General features: G+C 42.2%; 1 protein-coding gene across 2 annotated transcripts in view; it reads left to right on the top strand.

Annotated features, from left to right (window-relative positions):
- The window catches only part of trpn1 (transient receptor potential cation channel, subfamily N, member 1), a 219,426-nt gene extending 202,919 nt beyond the window's left edge, over window positions 1-16,507 (top strand). Inside the window, exons 27-29 of one of the 2 annotated variants that reach the window (XM_072569938.1) lie at window positions 2,986-3,138; window positions 8,957-9,064; window positions 13,520-16,507. In XM_072569938.1, coding sequence (XP_072426039.1) covers window positions 2,986-3,138; window positions 8,957-9,064; window positions 13,520-13,617 — 359 coding nt within the window. In that variant the 3' untranslated portion in view covers window positions 13,618-16,507. The remainder of the gene's footprint in view (window positions 1-2,985; window positions 3,139-8,956; window positions 9,065-13,519) is intronic. The other variant, XM_072569937.1, reaches the window with a different exon arrangement.
- The last annotated feature ends 1,313 nt before the right edge of the window (window positions 16,508-17,820 follow it).

The following is a 17,820-nucleotide window of genomic DNA, read 5'->3' as shown; positions in this document are numbered from 1 at the left end:
TGCACTCACTTACCTTTGGGGAGTATTTCCTTGTCAGAGTTCATATTCATTCTCAAGAGTTTGGTGTTTGCACAATTAGTTGTAGCTCAGTGCTTCGTGTCTGTCTGAGAGTTGGTACTTCTTTTGCATGTCTTCTGTATCTGTACTTATACGGCAGATGACTTATACAAATATTAGATCCCCAAATTCTGCAATGATTCATGCAATATCCAATTTAGTATGAGGTCTCAATTGCAAAATTAATGCGAAAATTTAAACTTACATCACACCAACAAGCTATATGGCTTCCTGCTGCTCCTGTTCAGAATCATGATCATTCTAAACACTTAGCTGGTAAGAGGTAACCAATATACTTCAAAAATTTGAATGTTTAATTTCTGTTGCCAAGTAGCTTTGAAAAGTCAACAAAAGTCAGCACCACTGACAACTGCTAAATATCTACTCATGCAAATTCTGTTCTAGCATAAAACAGTGCTCTTCTTGAACTCTTACTGTCAACAGCAATTCTAATTTGTGTGGAATTAATGGTAATACCACACCATGTGGCAGGAGTTCTTCAGATTCATGTTTTGACATTAAAATGTTTTGTTCAAATTGTTATTAATTTTACCCAAATGCAAAGAAGCAAGGTGAGAGTGATGATTCATGGCATCGAGATTACATTTGACTGAGCACAGCATCAAGGAGCCCTTGCAATGCTAGAATCAATGGGAGGCGGGCAAAAACCCTATACTGGTTAGGGCCAAATGAAGATGGCTTAGGTCAGTCATCTCAGCTCCAGGACATCTCTGTAGAAGTTCCTCAAGGTATCATTTCTAGGCCCGAATATCTGCCTCATCAATGACCTTCCCTCCATCATAAGGTCAGAAATGGGAATGTCACTCATGATGGAACAATATTCAGTACCATGTGCGACTCCTTAGATACTGAAGCAGTCCATATCTGAATGCAACTTGACCTGGAGAACATTCAGGCTTGCACTGATAAGTGGCAAGTAACATTTGTGCCTCACAACTGTCAGGTAAAGTCCATCTTCAGCATGAGAGAATCTAACCATCATCCCTTGATGTTCAAAGACATTATCATCACTGAATCTCCCCAACATCAACATCCTGCAGGTTACCATTGACCAGAAACTGAACCATCTACAAGACACAAATCAGGAGTGTGATGAAATACTGTCCAGTTGTCTGGATCAGTATAGCTTCACCAGCAACACTAAAACAGCTTGACACCATCCAAGATAAAGCAGCCCATTTGAGTAGCATCACAAACATCCACTCCCTCAGCCACTGACACGTTGTTCAACCACCTTTTCTGGAAAAGAGTTCCAAAGGCTCATGACTGTCTGAGAGAAAAAAAAGCCCTCCTCTCCATTTTAAATTCTTTTTTTTTAAAACAATGACCTCGAGTTAGTATGCTGCACAGACCCATGTGGTGGGATACTTCCGTACGTATTGTAGGGCATCTCTGTAGTTGTCTATCATGTGTTTCAATAGTGCAATAATGTACTCAGTGTTAAGATATATCCATATATAGTTTCAAAATAGGACTATACAGTGGCATGAGCATGTAGCATTTCATCCAAGTTTCAAAATGGAGATTGCCAGTAGAGGAGCATTGACTAAAACTTTTATATCTTTGGCCAGATTGTCCTATGTCCTTCTCCCAGTAAAGTGGCAAGGTGTTGAAATTCTTCCAAGTCCATGGCCATCAGTTAGACAGGAAGCTTCCTCCCTTTCTCTGTATTTGACTCTGCAAAGTTTGGAGAGTATCTCCTCTGACTATCACTAATTATGGGTTTTTTGGAATTCTCACATCTTAAATCATTCCAGTACCTGTTGGAATCATCCAGGCCAATACTTCAGTGCTGACTGGGATCCTTCCAATTCAATGTAAAAGATCCCAGGTGCTGTTTGAAGAAATTTTACAATGAACTGGCCAACATTTATCTCTCAACCAGGATCCTCAAAACAGATTTAAATTGTCATTGCTGATATTGTCATTTGTGGAATCTTAGTTTGTGTAAATTGGCCTGCTGTGTTTTTCTAGAAAACAATTATGCCTGTCCTTCAAAATGGCCCACCTCTCTTGTTTCACCTGGAACTCTGATGGCTGGTTCAGGAGCTAATTGTTTTCTTCATCTTCAAATTTGCTTCTATCCATTCAACTATCTCAGCCCTCGGCAAAAGTGACGACTGCAGATGCTGGAAATCAGAGTCTAGATTAGAGTGGTGTTGGAAAAGCACAGCAGGTCAGGCAGCATCCGAGGAGCAGGAAAACCAACATTTCGGGAAAAGCCCTTCATCAGGACAATTGAAGGGCTTTTGCCCGAAACATCGATTTTCCTGCTCCTCGGATGCTGCCTGACCTGCTGTGCCTTTCCAGCACCACTCTAATCTATCTCAGGCCTCGACCTAACCTATATTCACCATTAAATCAGTTATTGATACCAACCTCTCTTACATCTCCCCAGGCCACTTAAGTGTGAACCAGAACTTCTCCAGGATATTCTTCCCTGATCTGACTCATCAATTTCTATGGCAAAGTTACTGCTTTCCACTTACTCCTCTCAACCCTAGCTCTGAGTTTTTGAACTGCTCATCCTCAGCCTATTTCTCACCAGTAAAATCAACTTGGGCACTGTTCAGTCTTTCCAAACTTCCCTCATTCCCTCCTTACAAAGTGCATACTGAATGCTTTCATGTTAATGGAGTCTTTAAATGTCCACCTTGCTGCCAATAATTCTGAGTGTTGGAGCTTAACATTTTAAGTTTAATGTTTTATAGAAGTCATCTGAAACGTTAACCTACCTGTTCTCTTTCAGACTGACCTGCGTTTCATTTTCTGCGATTATTTTAAGATGAGATAGTGCTGTTTGTTGTCCATTGGCAATACTCCATGACACCTTCACTAAATCAAGTCAACCTGCATTTTCAAGGCAGCACTCTAACACCACAATTTTTTTTTTGTTTTAAACCATAGGTAAACTGTGCTCCACTGAGGGCAGAGAGCTGATGAATGAAGAAGATGACCTTGAGACAATATCAGATACACATTCTATAGACATGTTGGCACATACATCTGTTGGTTGGATACGAAACCCCTCAAAGAGAACAACACAAATCTCACCGGAAGGTACTTTTATTATTGTAGTACCAATGTTAGGTACTAGTTTTCAGGGAATAGAGAAAGGCCCAGATTGTGACAGATTCAATTTGAATTTGCACCGACACTTGAAAAAATAATTAGCAATTGAAGAAAGGCACCAGTGAAACAACTTTGCAACAGACACATGCCATTGATGGTGAGCAAATGGATTGAACAACAGACAAAAACAAACTAGACTGCATTCCACCTAAAACTGCATATAGTCTTCCAGCATGGAAGAGGCCTTTTGGCCCATCGATTCTGCAGTGACCCATCTACTTTCCAACACTTGGTCCACAGACTTGAATGTTATAACATTTCAAGTGCTCATTCACAAGTGTTTTAAAGGTTGTGAGGTTTTTATTCTCAGTATTTGGATGCTGTTGATCCTCTTGCTGTTGTTTTTATTGTTGCTCTTGCAACAAGGTGGAGTAAAATGTATGAAGTTACTCACTTTCGGTATTTTGAATCTAAAAGTAGAACATTTTTTAAAAATGCATAAAACCTGCATATTTTGTTGTCCAGTGGTACTTGAATGTAATTGTGCGAGGAACACAAAGTTATCAGACGCAACATGCATTTAGGAGGGCAAAATCCATTTTTGCCTTTATTGAAAGGAGATTAAAGCATTAGAATGAAGTAGTTATGAAAAGAGGCTGTATAGGCAGAAGTTGCTTTCTTTGGAGCAGGAAATGCTGAGAAGGGACCTGACTGAGGTGTAAAAGATTGTGAGGGGCATGGACAGGATGGTTAAGAAGCAGCTTAGTCCCTTAGTCAAAGGGTCAAGAACAAGGGGCATAACTTTAAGGTGAAATGTAGGAGATTTAGAGAGGATTTGAGAAAACTCTTTTTCACCTAGAGAGTGGTGGAATCTGGAATGCACTACTTTGGAGGATAGGAGAGGCAGGAAACCTCACAACCTTTAAAACACTTGTGGATGAGCACTTGAAATGTTATAACATTCAAGTCTGTGGACCAAGTGTTGGAAAGTAGATGGGTCACTGCAGAATCGATGGGCCAAAAGGCCTCTTCCATGCTGGAAGACTATATGCAGTTTTCATCTCCATATTTAAGAAAGGGTCTATTTACTTCAAGAAATAGTAGAATGAAGGTTCATTAGATTTGTCCTTGTGATGAGAGAGAGGGATGTCAAATGTAAAGACACTGAGAAATTTCTCTAGGCTTGAGAAGAATGAGAGGGGAAGGGAGATTGCAGGATACACAGTGACAGGTTGTTTTTCTTGTCACAGAGAGATTGCAACCAAGGTTCATTAGACTTATATAGGGACTGGCAGGACTGTCCTATCAGAAGAGATTGCTTTCACCACGTATATATTTGCTAGAGCAAAGGAGATAAGAGGGGATCTGATCGAAATCTAAACAATTCTGCACAGACTAGATGCAGGGAGGATGTTTTTGCTTATTGGAAGTCAACAACCAGGAGTCAGAGTCTCAGGATGTGTATAGACAGACCATTTAGAACAAAGATGTAGAAAAACAATGGTCACTCAAAGGGCAGTGAACCTGGGAAATTCTGTACCACAGGAGGTTCTGGAGGCCAAGTCACTGATATTTTTCAAGAAGTAGATAGATAATTGTTTAAATTTTAAAGGCATTAAGGGTTATGGGAGAAAGTGAGAATGTGGCATTGAGATGGAAGATTAGCCATGACCATATTGACCATATTAAAGGGCCGAAGGCTCCTATCTTCTATCTTTCTGTCTTGATTCCCCTGGTTGGGGTATTGAGAACATGAGGCCACACCAACAGAGTAAAGTGCTGCTCATTTAGCACTGAAAAGTGCTATAGCTTTTGAAGTTCTGAATCTTTGAAATTCTGAACTCCAGGGGCTTTTGTGCTGCATTGCTGATTTGATTTAAACTTAGTTAAGAGTATTTGTAAACTTCCAGCAAATCCTATGATTTGGAAACATGGAGTTGAGGCTGAAGATCAGCCCTATTGAAGAAAAAGGGGACTCAATGTGCCACATGCTTTCGTCCTGCTCCTATTTCTTTTGGTCCCATGTTCTTGTGTTCCATGTGAAAAGAAACTGATCTGAGAAGAGTTTCAATTCCGATTAATTATGAGCATAAAGACATTTCTCTTGCCCAGTATGACCAAATGGCCAACATCACTTCAGATGCCTTTTGTATGGCCGACTTTATATTCAGCTCTCTTTAAATCTGACCAGGTGATTAACACAAGAAATTCTTACCCACCGTCTTAGGAGGCACATTTTGCACACCAATTCTGTATCTCTTCTTACAGGATGTGTTTCATTCAGATGCCGGTTTTCATTCCATCACTTGGCCCATGGTGGAAATTATTTTCCATGTGATACAGACAAGGGGTTATATACTTTACATGGCAATATCTTCTTCCTCCTGAAGTATTATTCATTGAAAGGAATAGATACACTTTACTATAGTGAGGCAAAAATCTATAAAATGTTTTGTTTGACACTCAAGATTGCATTAAGAACTCCCTAACTTTAATTCTGGGGAGCAATGGATGATTATATTCCAGCTTTGCCAATTAAGATAAAATATATAAATATTGAAGAGTGTCTAAGAAAGACAAAAGGACAGTGAAAGCAACATTAATCAAAGGAAAAGACATTTTTATGAGCTTGGCTTGAATTCTGTCCATTTTAAGAGCTTCTAAATATATGGCGAGAGTTTAACAGTCAAGAAAACATAAGCATAAACTTACACTTAAAGCAGTTGTCAAGGAAGTGGAAGCCCATAGAATCCAAGGCAAAGTAGCATGCTGGATCCAAAATTGGCTGGAAGTCAGGATGATCAGAGGATGTTTCTATAACTGGGTCTCTGTTTCCAATAGGGTCCCTTTGGATCATTACTGGGGCCCTTGCTATTTATGGTGTACATCAATGATTTGAACTTCAACGTAGGAGGTACAATAGTGAAGTTTGCAGATGACACAAAAGTTGATAGGGTACTGAATATTGAGGAGGATAGTCATAAACTGCAGAAGGATTTCAATCGTTTTCCCAGAGTTGAAATGTCTAATATTAGAGAGCTAGCATTTAAGGTAAGGGGCAAATATTTTTCAAAAAGAGTGTTAGGAGTCTGAAACATGCTACCAGAGGTAATAGTAGAGGCAGATACAATAGGGGTATTTAAGGGGCTCTTAGATAAATACATGAATATACAAGGAATGAAGGGATATGGACCAAGGGTAGCCAGAAGGGATTAGTTCAATTTGACGTCATGTTTGGCATAACACCGTGGGCTGAAGGCCCATTCCTGAGCTGTACTATTCTGTGTTCTATATTCAATGTTCAATGTACAGGGGAACTTCGGTTATCTGAATGTAATGGGCAGGCACTATTTCATTCAGATAATTGATTATTCGGTTAATTAATTAAATGCCTTTCCTCTGGGGCTCGGAGTTTTCAAAGTCAGCTCCCTGTTCAGGAGACTGCAGCAGCATACAGTGCACGAGCTTCCACCCTCAACTCCGTGGAACACCATCCCCTGCCCCCACATCTGTCCAACACCAACCCCCACCCCCAACACCGCCCCATCCCCAACACCGTCCAACACCACCCCCCAGCTCAACCCTGCCCCCTCACCCCCAATGCCACCCTCCCCCACAACCCCACCCCCAACCAGTCCCCTTGTCCCCAACACTACCCCCCACCCCCAACACCATCCAACACCATCCAATACTGCCCCCAACACCGTTCCTGCACCTAACCCCATCCAATACCACCACCCAACCCCATCTACTCCCGCCCCCCCCCCTCGCCGGGGCAGCTGGACTAGACGCCAACAACAAGACTGCTGCTGTTGCTGCCTTTGTGGGGTAAGTCTCCAAATAGCACACACACACAGCCACACACACAACGTTTTACTGCAACCTTTTTTGACAGGTTCCACCTTTGCCCTGTACAGGACAATATTCAAGAGATTATCTGGTGATGGGGTTGGGCGGTGTGTTTAGGGTACCCCCCCCCCCCTTTGTAAAACTCCAGAGAAAGTATGGGGACAAAGAGAGGGCGGGCAGACAGTCATTTGGGGACAGTGCCTGTTCAATCACTGTAAACAAAAGATGCAATCACTGTTGGAAGCACACTTTTGATGTAATGTTTCCATCAGGACCTCGAGATCTCCTTCAGATAATCCGACTTTCAGATAATTGGTATTCAGATAATCGAAGTTCCTCTATACTGGTCATGTGGGCAAAGCAGTGGCAAATGGAATTCAACCTGGATGTGTAAGGTAATGCATTCGGGGAGGGATAACGAGGCCTGAAGGCTTCCCTTAAGAAATGCAACATAAATGTCAACACATGGGAGGCACATCGTTCAAATGAAACTGACATGGAGAAACAATCCTTTGAGAACACTTGGAGGGAAGAGGAAGTATGGAAAATAGAACCAGAAAAAGGAATGTCACAGACATCAAGACCAAGGACCAGTTCCACTTCCCAGCAGCACCTGTTATCTGTGTGGTCAAAGTTGCGGCTCTAGGATCAGGCTTATCAGCCACACACAACTCACAGAGCCCATGATCAGAGACACGGTTTTCCTAGGTGGACAGCTATATTTGTCAGTGAATGATCATCAATAACGAACAAGGCAAATGTAAATGATGAGGCTGTAGAAAGTACTGAATATCAGAAGGACCTTGGTATGCTTAACCACGGCGCTTCAGGGGTTAAGTTATGAGGCGAGATTATACACACAAGGCCTGTTTTCTCTAAAATTTAGAAAATTAAGGGATTAGCTGATAGAAGCCTTCAAGTTTATAACATGAAAAGATAGGGTAGAGAAAGATAAACTATTTCCACTGGTTGGAGATTCTAAAACTAGGGGGCATAGTTTAAAACTTAAAGCCAGACTAATCAGGAGATATGTTAGGAAGCATGTCTGCACACAAAGGGTGGTAGAGATTGGGAATTCTCTTCCACAAATGGTAGTTAATTCTAGATCAGTTATTAATTCTAAATGTGATGCAAAAGTGTTAAGGGATATGGGTCCATATGGAGTTAGGGCACAAATCAGCCATAATCTCATTAAATCATGGAATAGGTTCAAAGGGCTGAATGGCCTACTCCTGTTCCTATCTTCCTACAATCCCTGAAGATTGCAGAGCAGGTAGATAAGGTGGTTAAGAAGGCAAATGGGATTCTTCTATTTTAGGCTGAGGCATAAAATTCAAGGAGGTTTTGCTGGAACTGTTAGTCTACAGCTGGAGTACTGTGTGCAGTTCTAGTCACCACATTATAGGAGAGATCTGATTGCACTATAGAAAGGGTCAGAGCAGATTTACCAGAACAATGCCCGAGATGGAGATTCTGAGCTATGAGGGAAGATTAGAAAGGCTGAAGTTGTTTTCCTTGGACCAGCAAAGGTTAGGATAGGATCTGTATAAGATTGTATAAGGCGGATAGGAAAACATTTTTTCCATTAGTAAAGGGTTCAGTGATCAGGACGAGGTAGTCCTAAGCTCAAAGGTAGAAAGCTAAGAGAGTTGAGGAGAGATGTATTCACCAAGAGGGTGGTGGGAGTCTGTGACTCAAGATGGTTGAGTCAGAAACTCTCATAATACTTAAGCGGCACTGCCATAGTCTCCAGGGAGATGGGCCAAGGACTGAAAAATGGTATTAGTATAGACCCATCTTTGTTGACTTATGCGGTCATCATGGCTTCATTCTTTGCTGTAAATGACTATGAATTGTAAAAATCCAAAGTTTGAAACCAAGTGCTAATAACAGAATATTTCTATTTTTAATGAGTGTGAATATGATTAATCTAGCTTCAAATATTACCTCTCCACAGGTTTCTTAAGAGGCATAAGGCAAAACGGTCCGATGCAAATTGAAGATGCTATTGACTGGCACAACGTGGTGATTCGTTACTTAACAATGAAAGGGCAAACAGATGCTGGTATGTTTGAAAAGGATTCCTCCCAGACTGAGGGTGCAATCAATGCAGAACATTTTATGGTTTTTGTTTTGTAAATAGTAAATTCCTGAATGGTATATACACTGAGGCAAACTAAAAATGAAAACATAGAGGACACTTTTTACAGCAGGAGCACAGTGATACTTCCTTCAGCCTTCATGGGATGAGGATGACACCGGCAAGGCAAGCAATCATTGTCCACCCCTAATTAGCTTTGAAATGAGTGGTTTTCTCAGCCATTTCAACCATATTGCTATGAATCTGGAGTCACATTTGAATAGACGAGATGAAGATGAGAGATTTCCTCCCCTAGACAGTCGATGTTAGTAAAAACAGTTAGCATCACTCATGACTAGCTTTCAATTCCAGATTTATTTTAATTGTATTTAAATCCCACTAATACAGTTTTGGGATTTGAAAAGAAATCCCTGAACAGTACTCCTATCTTCTGGATTACAAGTCCAGTGGGTGGCACGGTGGCACAGTGGTTAGCACTGCTGCCTCACAGCGCCAGAGACCTGGGTTCAATTCCCGCCTCAGGCGACTGACTGTGTGGAGTTTGCACATTCTCCCTGTGTCTGCGTGGGTTTCCTCCGGGTGCTCCAGTTTCCTCCCACAGTCCAAAGATGTGCAGGTCAGGTGAATTGGCCATGCTAAATTGCCCGTAGTGTTAGGTAAGGGGTAAATGTAGGGGTATGGGTGGGTTGCGCTTCGGCGGGACGGTGTGGACTTGTTGGGCCGAAGGGCCTGTTTCCACACTGTAAGTAATCTAATCTAATCTAATAACATTACACCTCCGCATTTGCCTTACACGCTATTAAGAATGCTGAGTTGGCGTAGTGAATTTATCACATTGACTCAGAATGGGATGGGATATGCAGCATGGTTCCATTGAAATGACACATTGTTCCATTGAAGATGCTCAGATGAAACATGAGCATTCATCAAAAGGCCAAATGTTGCCTTTCACTGTTAGCTGTGAGTAAAGCATATCTTGTCACTGCTACCCATGACTGTCATTCACAATTCATCGATTACAACATGGGCCTCAAAATATCCAACCATGTTACCAAAAGAAGGACAGAGAACAAAAACCTGAAAACAGCTGAAGGAAAATGATCACTCTCATCTCTGGCCTAAAAGGGGAGGGCGAACAGCCAGAAATCGTGTTACATGTTGGCATTAATGATATAGCCAGAAAAAGGATTGAGAATATAAAAAGTAATTTCAGGGAGTTAGGATGGAAGCTGCAAAGCAGGACAAACAGAATAGTGTTCTCTAGTTTACTACCGGTGCCACGAGATAGCGAGGCGAGGAACAGGGAGAGGGCGCAGCTTAATACGTGGCAGCGCAGCTGGTGTGGGAGGGAGGGCTTCAGATATGTAGATAATTGGGATGCCTTCTGGGGAAGGTGGGACCTGTACAAGAAGGACGGGTTGCATCTGAACTGGAAGGGAACCAATGTCCTGGGTGGAAGGTTTGCTCGAGTAGTTCGAGAAGGTTTAAACTAGTATGGCAGGGGGGGTGGGAACCTGAGCTGTATACCGGAGGTGAGAGTTGATGCAGATGAGGCAGTAGCAAGAGGTAGACCAGCTAGTGGGAAGGATTTTCCTGGGAAGGAACCAAGGTATCAGTTAAAGTGTGTTTGCTTTAACGCAAGGAGTATCAGGAATAAAAGTGATGAACTTAGAGCATGGATCAGTATCTGGTGCTATGATGTTGTGGCCATAATAGATACATGGGTTTCTCAGGAGCAGGAATGGTTGCTGGATGTTCCAGGGTTTAGAACATTTAAAAAGAATAGAGAGGAGGGAAAAAAGAGGAGGGGGTGTAGCACTACTAATCAGAGAGGGTATGACAGCTACAGAAGCTTCCATTGTCGAGGAAGATCTGCCTACCGAGTCAGTATGGGTGGAAATTAGGAACAGCAAGAGAGCAGTCATCTCTTTAGGGGTTTACTACAGGCCCTACAATAGCAGCAGGGAGATGGAAGAAAGCATAGTTCGGCAGATTTTGGAAAAGTGTGGACGTAGTAGGGTTGTTGTAATGTGTGACTTTAACTTTCCCGGTATTGATTGGAACCTCCTTCGAGCAGAAGATTTGAATGGAGCTGTTTTTGTAAAGTGTGTTCAGGAGGGTTTCCTAACTCAGTATGTTGACAGGCCGATGAGGGGAGAGGCCATTCTAGACTTGGTGCTTGGCAATGAGCCGGGGCAGGTATCAGATCTTGTGGTGGGAGAGCATTTTGGTGATAGTGACCACAACTGCCTCACATTCTACATCGCTATGGAGAAGGAGAGGATTAGGCAAAATGGGAAGATATTTGATTGGGGAAGAGGAAACTATGGTGCGATTAGACATGAGTTAGGAAGCATGGACTGGGAGCAATTGTTCAATGGTAAAGGCACTATAGACATGTGGAGACTGTTTAAGGAACAGTTGTTGCGAGTGATGAATAAATATGTCCCTCTGATTCAGGCAAGAAGGGGTAAGATAAAGGAACCTTGGGTGACGAGAGCAGTGGAGCTTCTCGTCAAAAGGAAGAAGATAGCTTACATAAGGTGGAGGAAGCTAGGGTCAAGCTCAGCTCTGGAGGATTACAGGCAGGCAATGAAGGAGCTCAAAAATGGTCTGAGGAGAGCCAGGAGGGGGCACGAGAAAGGTTTGGCAGAACAGATTAGGGAGAACACAAATGCATTTTACACTTATGTGAGGAATAAGAGAATGGTCAAAGAAAGAGTAGGGCCGATCAGGGATTGCATAGGGAACTTGTGTGTGGAGTCTGAGGAAGATGGGGAAGCCCTAAATGAGTTTTTTGCTTCTGCCTTTACAAAAGAAATGAACTTTGTAGTGAATGAAACCTTTGAAGAGCAGGTGTGCATGCTGGAATGGATAGAGATAGAGGAAGCTGATGTGCTGAAAGTTTTGTCAAAAATTTAGATTGACAAGTTGCCAGGCCCGGACCACATTTGTTCTTGGCTGCTTTGGGAAACGAGAAATGTAATTGCTTCGCCACTTGCGAAGCTCTTTTCATCCTCGCTCTCCACTGGAGTCGTACCTGAGGACTGGTGAGAGGCAAATGTAATTCCTCTCTTCAAGAAAGGAAATAGGGAAATCCCCGGCAATTACAGACCAGTAAGTCTCACGCCTGTCGTCTGCAAGATGTTAGAAAGGATTCTGAGGGAGAGGATTAATGACCATCTGGAAGAGCATGGCTTGATTAAATGCAGTCATCACGGCTTTGTGAGGGGCAGGTCATGCCTCACAAACCTTATCGAGTTCTTTGAGGATGTGACTAGAAAAGTTGATGAGGGTCGAGCTGTGGATGTGGTGTATATCGACTTCAGCAAGGCATTTGATAAGGTTCCCCGTGGTAGGCTCATTCAGAAGGTCAGGAGGAATGGGATACAGGGGAACACAGCTGTCTGGATACAGAATTGGCTGGCCAATTGAAGACAGCGAGTGGTAGTAGAAGGAAAATATTCAGTGGTGAGTGGTGTTCCACAGGGCTCTATCCTTGAGCCTCTACTGTTTGCAATTTTTATTAATGACTTGGATGAGGGGATTGAAGGATGGGTCAGCAAGTTTGCAGATGACACAAAGGTTGGAGGTGTCGTTGACAGTATAGAGGGCTGTTGTAGACTGTAGCGGAACATTGACAGGATGCAGAGATGGGCTGAGAGGTGGCAGATGGAGTTCAACTTGGGTAAATGTGAGGTGATGCATTTTGGAAGGTCGAATTTGAAAGCTGAGTACAGGGTTAAGGATAGGATTCTTGGTAGTGTGGAGGAACAGAGGGATCTTGGGGTGCAAGTACATATATCTCTTAAAATGGCCACCCAAGTGGACAGGGTTGTTAAGAAAGCATATGGTGTTTTGGCTTTCATTAACAGGGGTATTGAGTTTAAGAGTCGTGAGATCTTGTTGCAGCTCTATAAAACTTTGGTTAGACCGCACTTGGAATACTGCGTCCATTTCTGGTCGCCCTATTATAGGAAAGATGTGGATGCTTTGGAAAGGGTTCAGAGGAGGTTTACCAGGATGCTGCCTGGACTGGAGGGTGTATCTTATGAAGAAAGGTTGACTGAGCTCGGACTTTTTTCATTGGAGAAAAGGAGGAGGAGAGGGGACCTAATTGAGGTATGCATGATAATGAGAGGCATAGATAGATAGGAAATTTAAGAGACTGCTGGACATGCATATGGTCACAGAAATTTGAGGGTGCATACATGAGGAGCAATGGTCGGCACAACATTGTGGGCTGAACGGCCTGTTCTGTGCTGTATTGTTCTATGTTCTATGTTCTATCTCCCTGACCCCACCCCCCAACAATAGCACATCAAAAGGAGATAAACAATTTCTCTTGGGACAATTAAAATAGCCATAGACTTCAACAAAATAAAACTAATTTTTATTTTGATCCATTGTATCATTTAGGTTTGGTCTTGATACAGCTGCAGTACGAAGGAAGACCCAAAGTCTATAAGTGTGATTTTGGCTCCAGTTGCCAAATGCCAGTATTGTCAAAATCATGAAGGGCAGCCCAGACTACAGTGTTACTTAATGAAGTACATGAGAAGCCAGTCCAGTGGTTTGTGCATCTCCGAAGGACATCAGCTACATTGGAAACAGTTTCCTGTCAAGCAGTGGTGATCTGTGGAACAGTATCTGTATAATCATTGATATAGTAGAGTGTGATATATTTTTACTTCATTCACGGCTGCATATGTTTAAAGGGCATCAACTCCATATCTAAGTTCCTACTTGGTGGGGGACCTGAACATAAGGCAGCGTGTGATTTTTTTAATATATATATGCTCAACATGACATGACAAAGTTTGTCTTGCGCCATGAAAATGTACCTCTTTAAAGAGGTGATTCATTGCTTTTGTTGAAATAATGTGCTCACTTTAGTAACTATAGCTGAGAGAAATACGCCAAAAAAGGAAAATAAGGAATAACAGTGAGGTGTGAATGTTTGATGGTAACATCAACTTCCTACACTCCTCATTTACTCTTTAATTCTGCATTGCTTCACTTCCTGGTGGAATTGTGAAACATTGAAGTTAATGCCTGACCAATGGATTTTTATTTTATGTCTTAACTCCATTTAATATGTGCTATATTAATGTATTCAGAGTCTAACCTCATTTTTTGCTCAAGACATAGCAAACTTACAGCAGGTTGTTGAGAGGGTCTTGCAGTGCAGGTTGGAATTATGTTGAGTATTTCCTTCATGTTTTTGGACTTATTTCTCTTTCACTCTCCTGACCCTCCTCAGAAATCCTCAGCAAAATGGAGTGAGTAAATGATCTGATTCCAAGCCTCTTCCATTAACACTGCTGTGAAGCATGCTCCCACAGTGTGCACTGGAGTGATTTTGAATCTAGTCCATCACCCCAGCAGATCGTACTTCTGCTTATCAGAAAGATACAAACGCTAACATTTCTGAGTGTCTAGGATTAATTTTAATTTATCTTCCTCCCACATATTATCCCAAAACCTTCCATTCCCTCTAAAGCCTTTAGTGCTCCATATTAACTGTGAAGGTGACCAGAACATGGGTGGCCCACTAGCTCAGTGGTTAGTACTACTGCCTCACAGTACCAGCGACCGGATTTAATTGCAGTCTCGGGTTACTGTCTGTGTATGTCCTTCCCACGTCTGCATGGGTTGCCTCTGGATGCTCTTTGGAGTGTTAGTGTGGACTTGATGGAGCGAATGGTCCGCTTTCACACTGTAGTGATTCTAGAACATGTTCATCAGATTCCTTTCAGGCAAGAGTTAGAGATGTTTCCAACATCCCATAGTTTGCTGGCCATTATTGCAGAGTAGAGGGGGAGAAGGAGACCCTGGAGTCAATGACAGTTAACAATGCAATCTCTCCTCCAATGACATGATGTGGAGCTGCAGGCTTTGGACTGGGATGGACAAAGTTAAAAATCACAGAACTCTAGGTTATAGTCCAACATGTTTATTTGGAAGTACATGCTTTCGGAGCACTGCTGTTTTGTCAGATAGCTAGTGGAGCAGAATCATAAGACACAGAATTATAGTAAAAGATCAAAGTGTCATACAACTGATGCGATGCATTGAACAAACCTAGATTGTTGTAAATTCTGTGTCTTATGATCTTGCTCCATTAGTTACCTGATAATGGAACAGCACTCAAAAACTTGTACTCCTAAATAAACCTATTGGACTATAACCTGGTATTGTGATTTTTAACTTCTTCCATTGACTACACATGCATGGTACTTTACTTGCACTTCATGAGGGATTCTGCTCCCCCAACAAGGACAACCACTGATAATGTGGTGATCTCTATATGTCAGGCATACATGCAATATGAATTTTGGTGGAAAAGGTTATTTCGCTGCCTGGATCGCCCTGCATTATTCAGAGGAGCAGGTTGATTCTCAGTGATCTGCTGAAAACCCCATCATGAGGGAGTATCCTTTGCCACCACCTAGTTAGCAGAGTAGCAGGAGTGTGAGAGAAAAGGAAACCTAGACTGTCGGTGAAAATCTTGGCTGTCATCCCAGTCAATACCAGCTATTCTTACACAATTCCCATTCCAGCCGTCTCAGATCCTATCTTCTTTCTGTCACTGACCATCATAGCATCCATTTGGCCACAATGGAAAAATAAAAGTCACCACAAAATAAGCGTTCCATGTCAAATTTACAAAGGACCTCATACGTACTGCATGCAAAAGTCAACTAATCATTCCTGTGCATTTTCTCAATGCCTATCTTCCTGTTTCCTTTGAGTCTTCTCATACTCAAGTAACTATACCTCAGTGGATATAGCAAAGCTGGTAAAAGTTACTGACTCTCATTGAAGGATATAAGGGCTGGCTTTGAAGATGACCCTGGGTGGCTCAAGGCCTGGGAAGTACCATCTTGGTTCGGATGACAACAGTCTGGATTGCCTGCCTGTCAGCCAACTGTAAGGGTGGTGGTGGAGTGTGAGACAGGAGGATGAAAAACTGTTATCTCAAAGAAAATGGAGTCCCTTTTGCACCTTTGGAATGGTGCTAGATTGTTGGCCAGTTTTGACTCTCTGCAAGCTGCTTTGCCCATGATAATCCACAGCAGTCTGAGCTTGTATGATAGCAAGCTGCTGCCATCACATAACTGAGCTTCCCCTGCAGCATCCTGACACTAGTTAGTTGCTTCTCGGGTTCCAAAGGAAGCTGCAACATCAGCTACCAGAGCTACATCATGGTTGGGCCTACAGGTTTGCTAATGGAGCTTATCCATCTCTTCTTTGCTAGAAAGGATGAGTTCCAAACTCTGCACAAACCACTGTGCCCAACCAAAATTGGTCTCTCCCATGTTCCTTGACATTAATAGTAGAATTTAAAAATGTGTTGCTGGAAAAGTGCAGCAGGGTCAGGCAGCATCAAAAGAACACGAGAATCGACGTTTTGGGCAGGGCTTATGCCCGAAACGTCGATTCTCCTGCTCCTTGGATGCTGCCTGACCTGCTGCGCTTTTCCAGCAACACATTTTTAAGCTCTGATCTCCAGCATCTGCAGTCCTCACTTTCTCCTAATTAATTGTAGAATTTCTAACTGTAAAATTGAAATTGTAGAATTTCAAAATACACAGGCCATTTGTTCTGCACACTCATCAGTATTTCTCTGTAAACTGTCTCATTGAAGTCCTAATTTTTGTGCTCTGTGGCGGAAGCTATGAGCAACTATGCCCTCAGTGAACTGGTACCTGCAATACACTTGCCCTTTGCCAAGGCTGCAGTGCACTTGTGCCTGCTGCTTTACCACATGCAGGTTCCAACTCTATGACTTGAAACTTCATTCCTTTACTGTTACCAGGTCAAAATACTGAAGCTCCCTTCCTAACAGTCCTGTATGTATGCCAGTCCGGTTTGACTGAGGCAGTTCAGGATGGCAGCCCATACTATCTTCTCAGGGGCAAGTAGAAATGGGTAACCAATAATGGCCATGCCAGTAATATCTACATCCCATGAAAGAATGAAAAAGAAACTCACTAAACCATTTACATTCTCTTTGCCCTGTTTAATGCAGTTTCAGTTTTCTCTAAGACATTTTATATTCAGCTTTGTTCTCTACTAAATTCAGAACCTTGGACTGATTATGTGTTTTTTTGTTTCATTTTAATTTCAATGTCGTTGTTATCTGAGGAGCTCCAGCTGCAGATGCCCATTTTATTGCCCCTCATAGGCTTTCAACTATTTCATGATATTATAAGACCATAAGGCCATAAGACTTAACAGCAGACGTCGGCCATATTGCCCTTCAAGTTCACTCCACCATTCATTGAAATCATGGTCAATCTGATAATCCTCAACTCCATTTTCCTGATGTTTCCTCATTCCCATCATTTCCCTTGCTAATTAACATTCTATCTGTCTCAAAACCTTGAATTTACTCAACACCAGCCTCTACAGAATTCCACAGATTTACTTCATCTAAAAGAAAAATTGCTTTCTCATCTTTGTCTGAAATATTGACACCTTACTCTGGGCTTATGTCTTATATCATAGACTCTCCCACAAGGGAAACAATTCTCCACTTCTACCTCATAAAGTCCACTAAGAAACCTGTATGTTTCAATAAGAACAGCTTGCAGTCTTATGAACTCCAATGATTACATGCCCAAACTACTCAACCTTTCCTTATAAGCAAACCATTAACTTTCTTGATTAACCATCCTCCCACATGAATCTTTCAACCTCATGGTTTTAATTAC

This window comes from Chiloscyllium punctatum, chromosome 5 (genome assembly GCF_047496795.1).
Source record: "Chiloscyllium punctatum isolate Juve2018m chromosome 5, sChiPun1.3, whole genome shotgun sequence".
Classification (NCBI taxonomy): domain Eukaryota; kingdom Metazoa; phylum Chordata; class Chondrichthyes; order Orectolobiformes; family Hemiscylliidae; genus Chiloscyllium; species Chiloscyllium punctatum.
The sequence above is the reverse complement of the archived record's forward strand: the minus strand, read 5'-3'. Positions and strand labels throughout refer to the sequence as shown.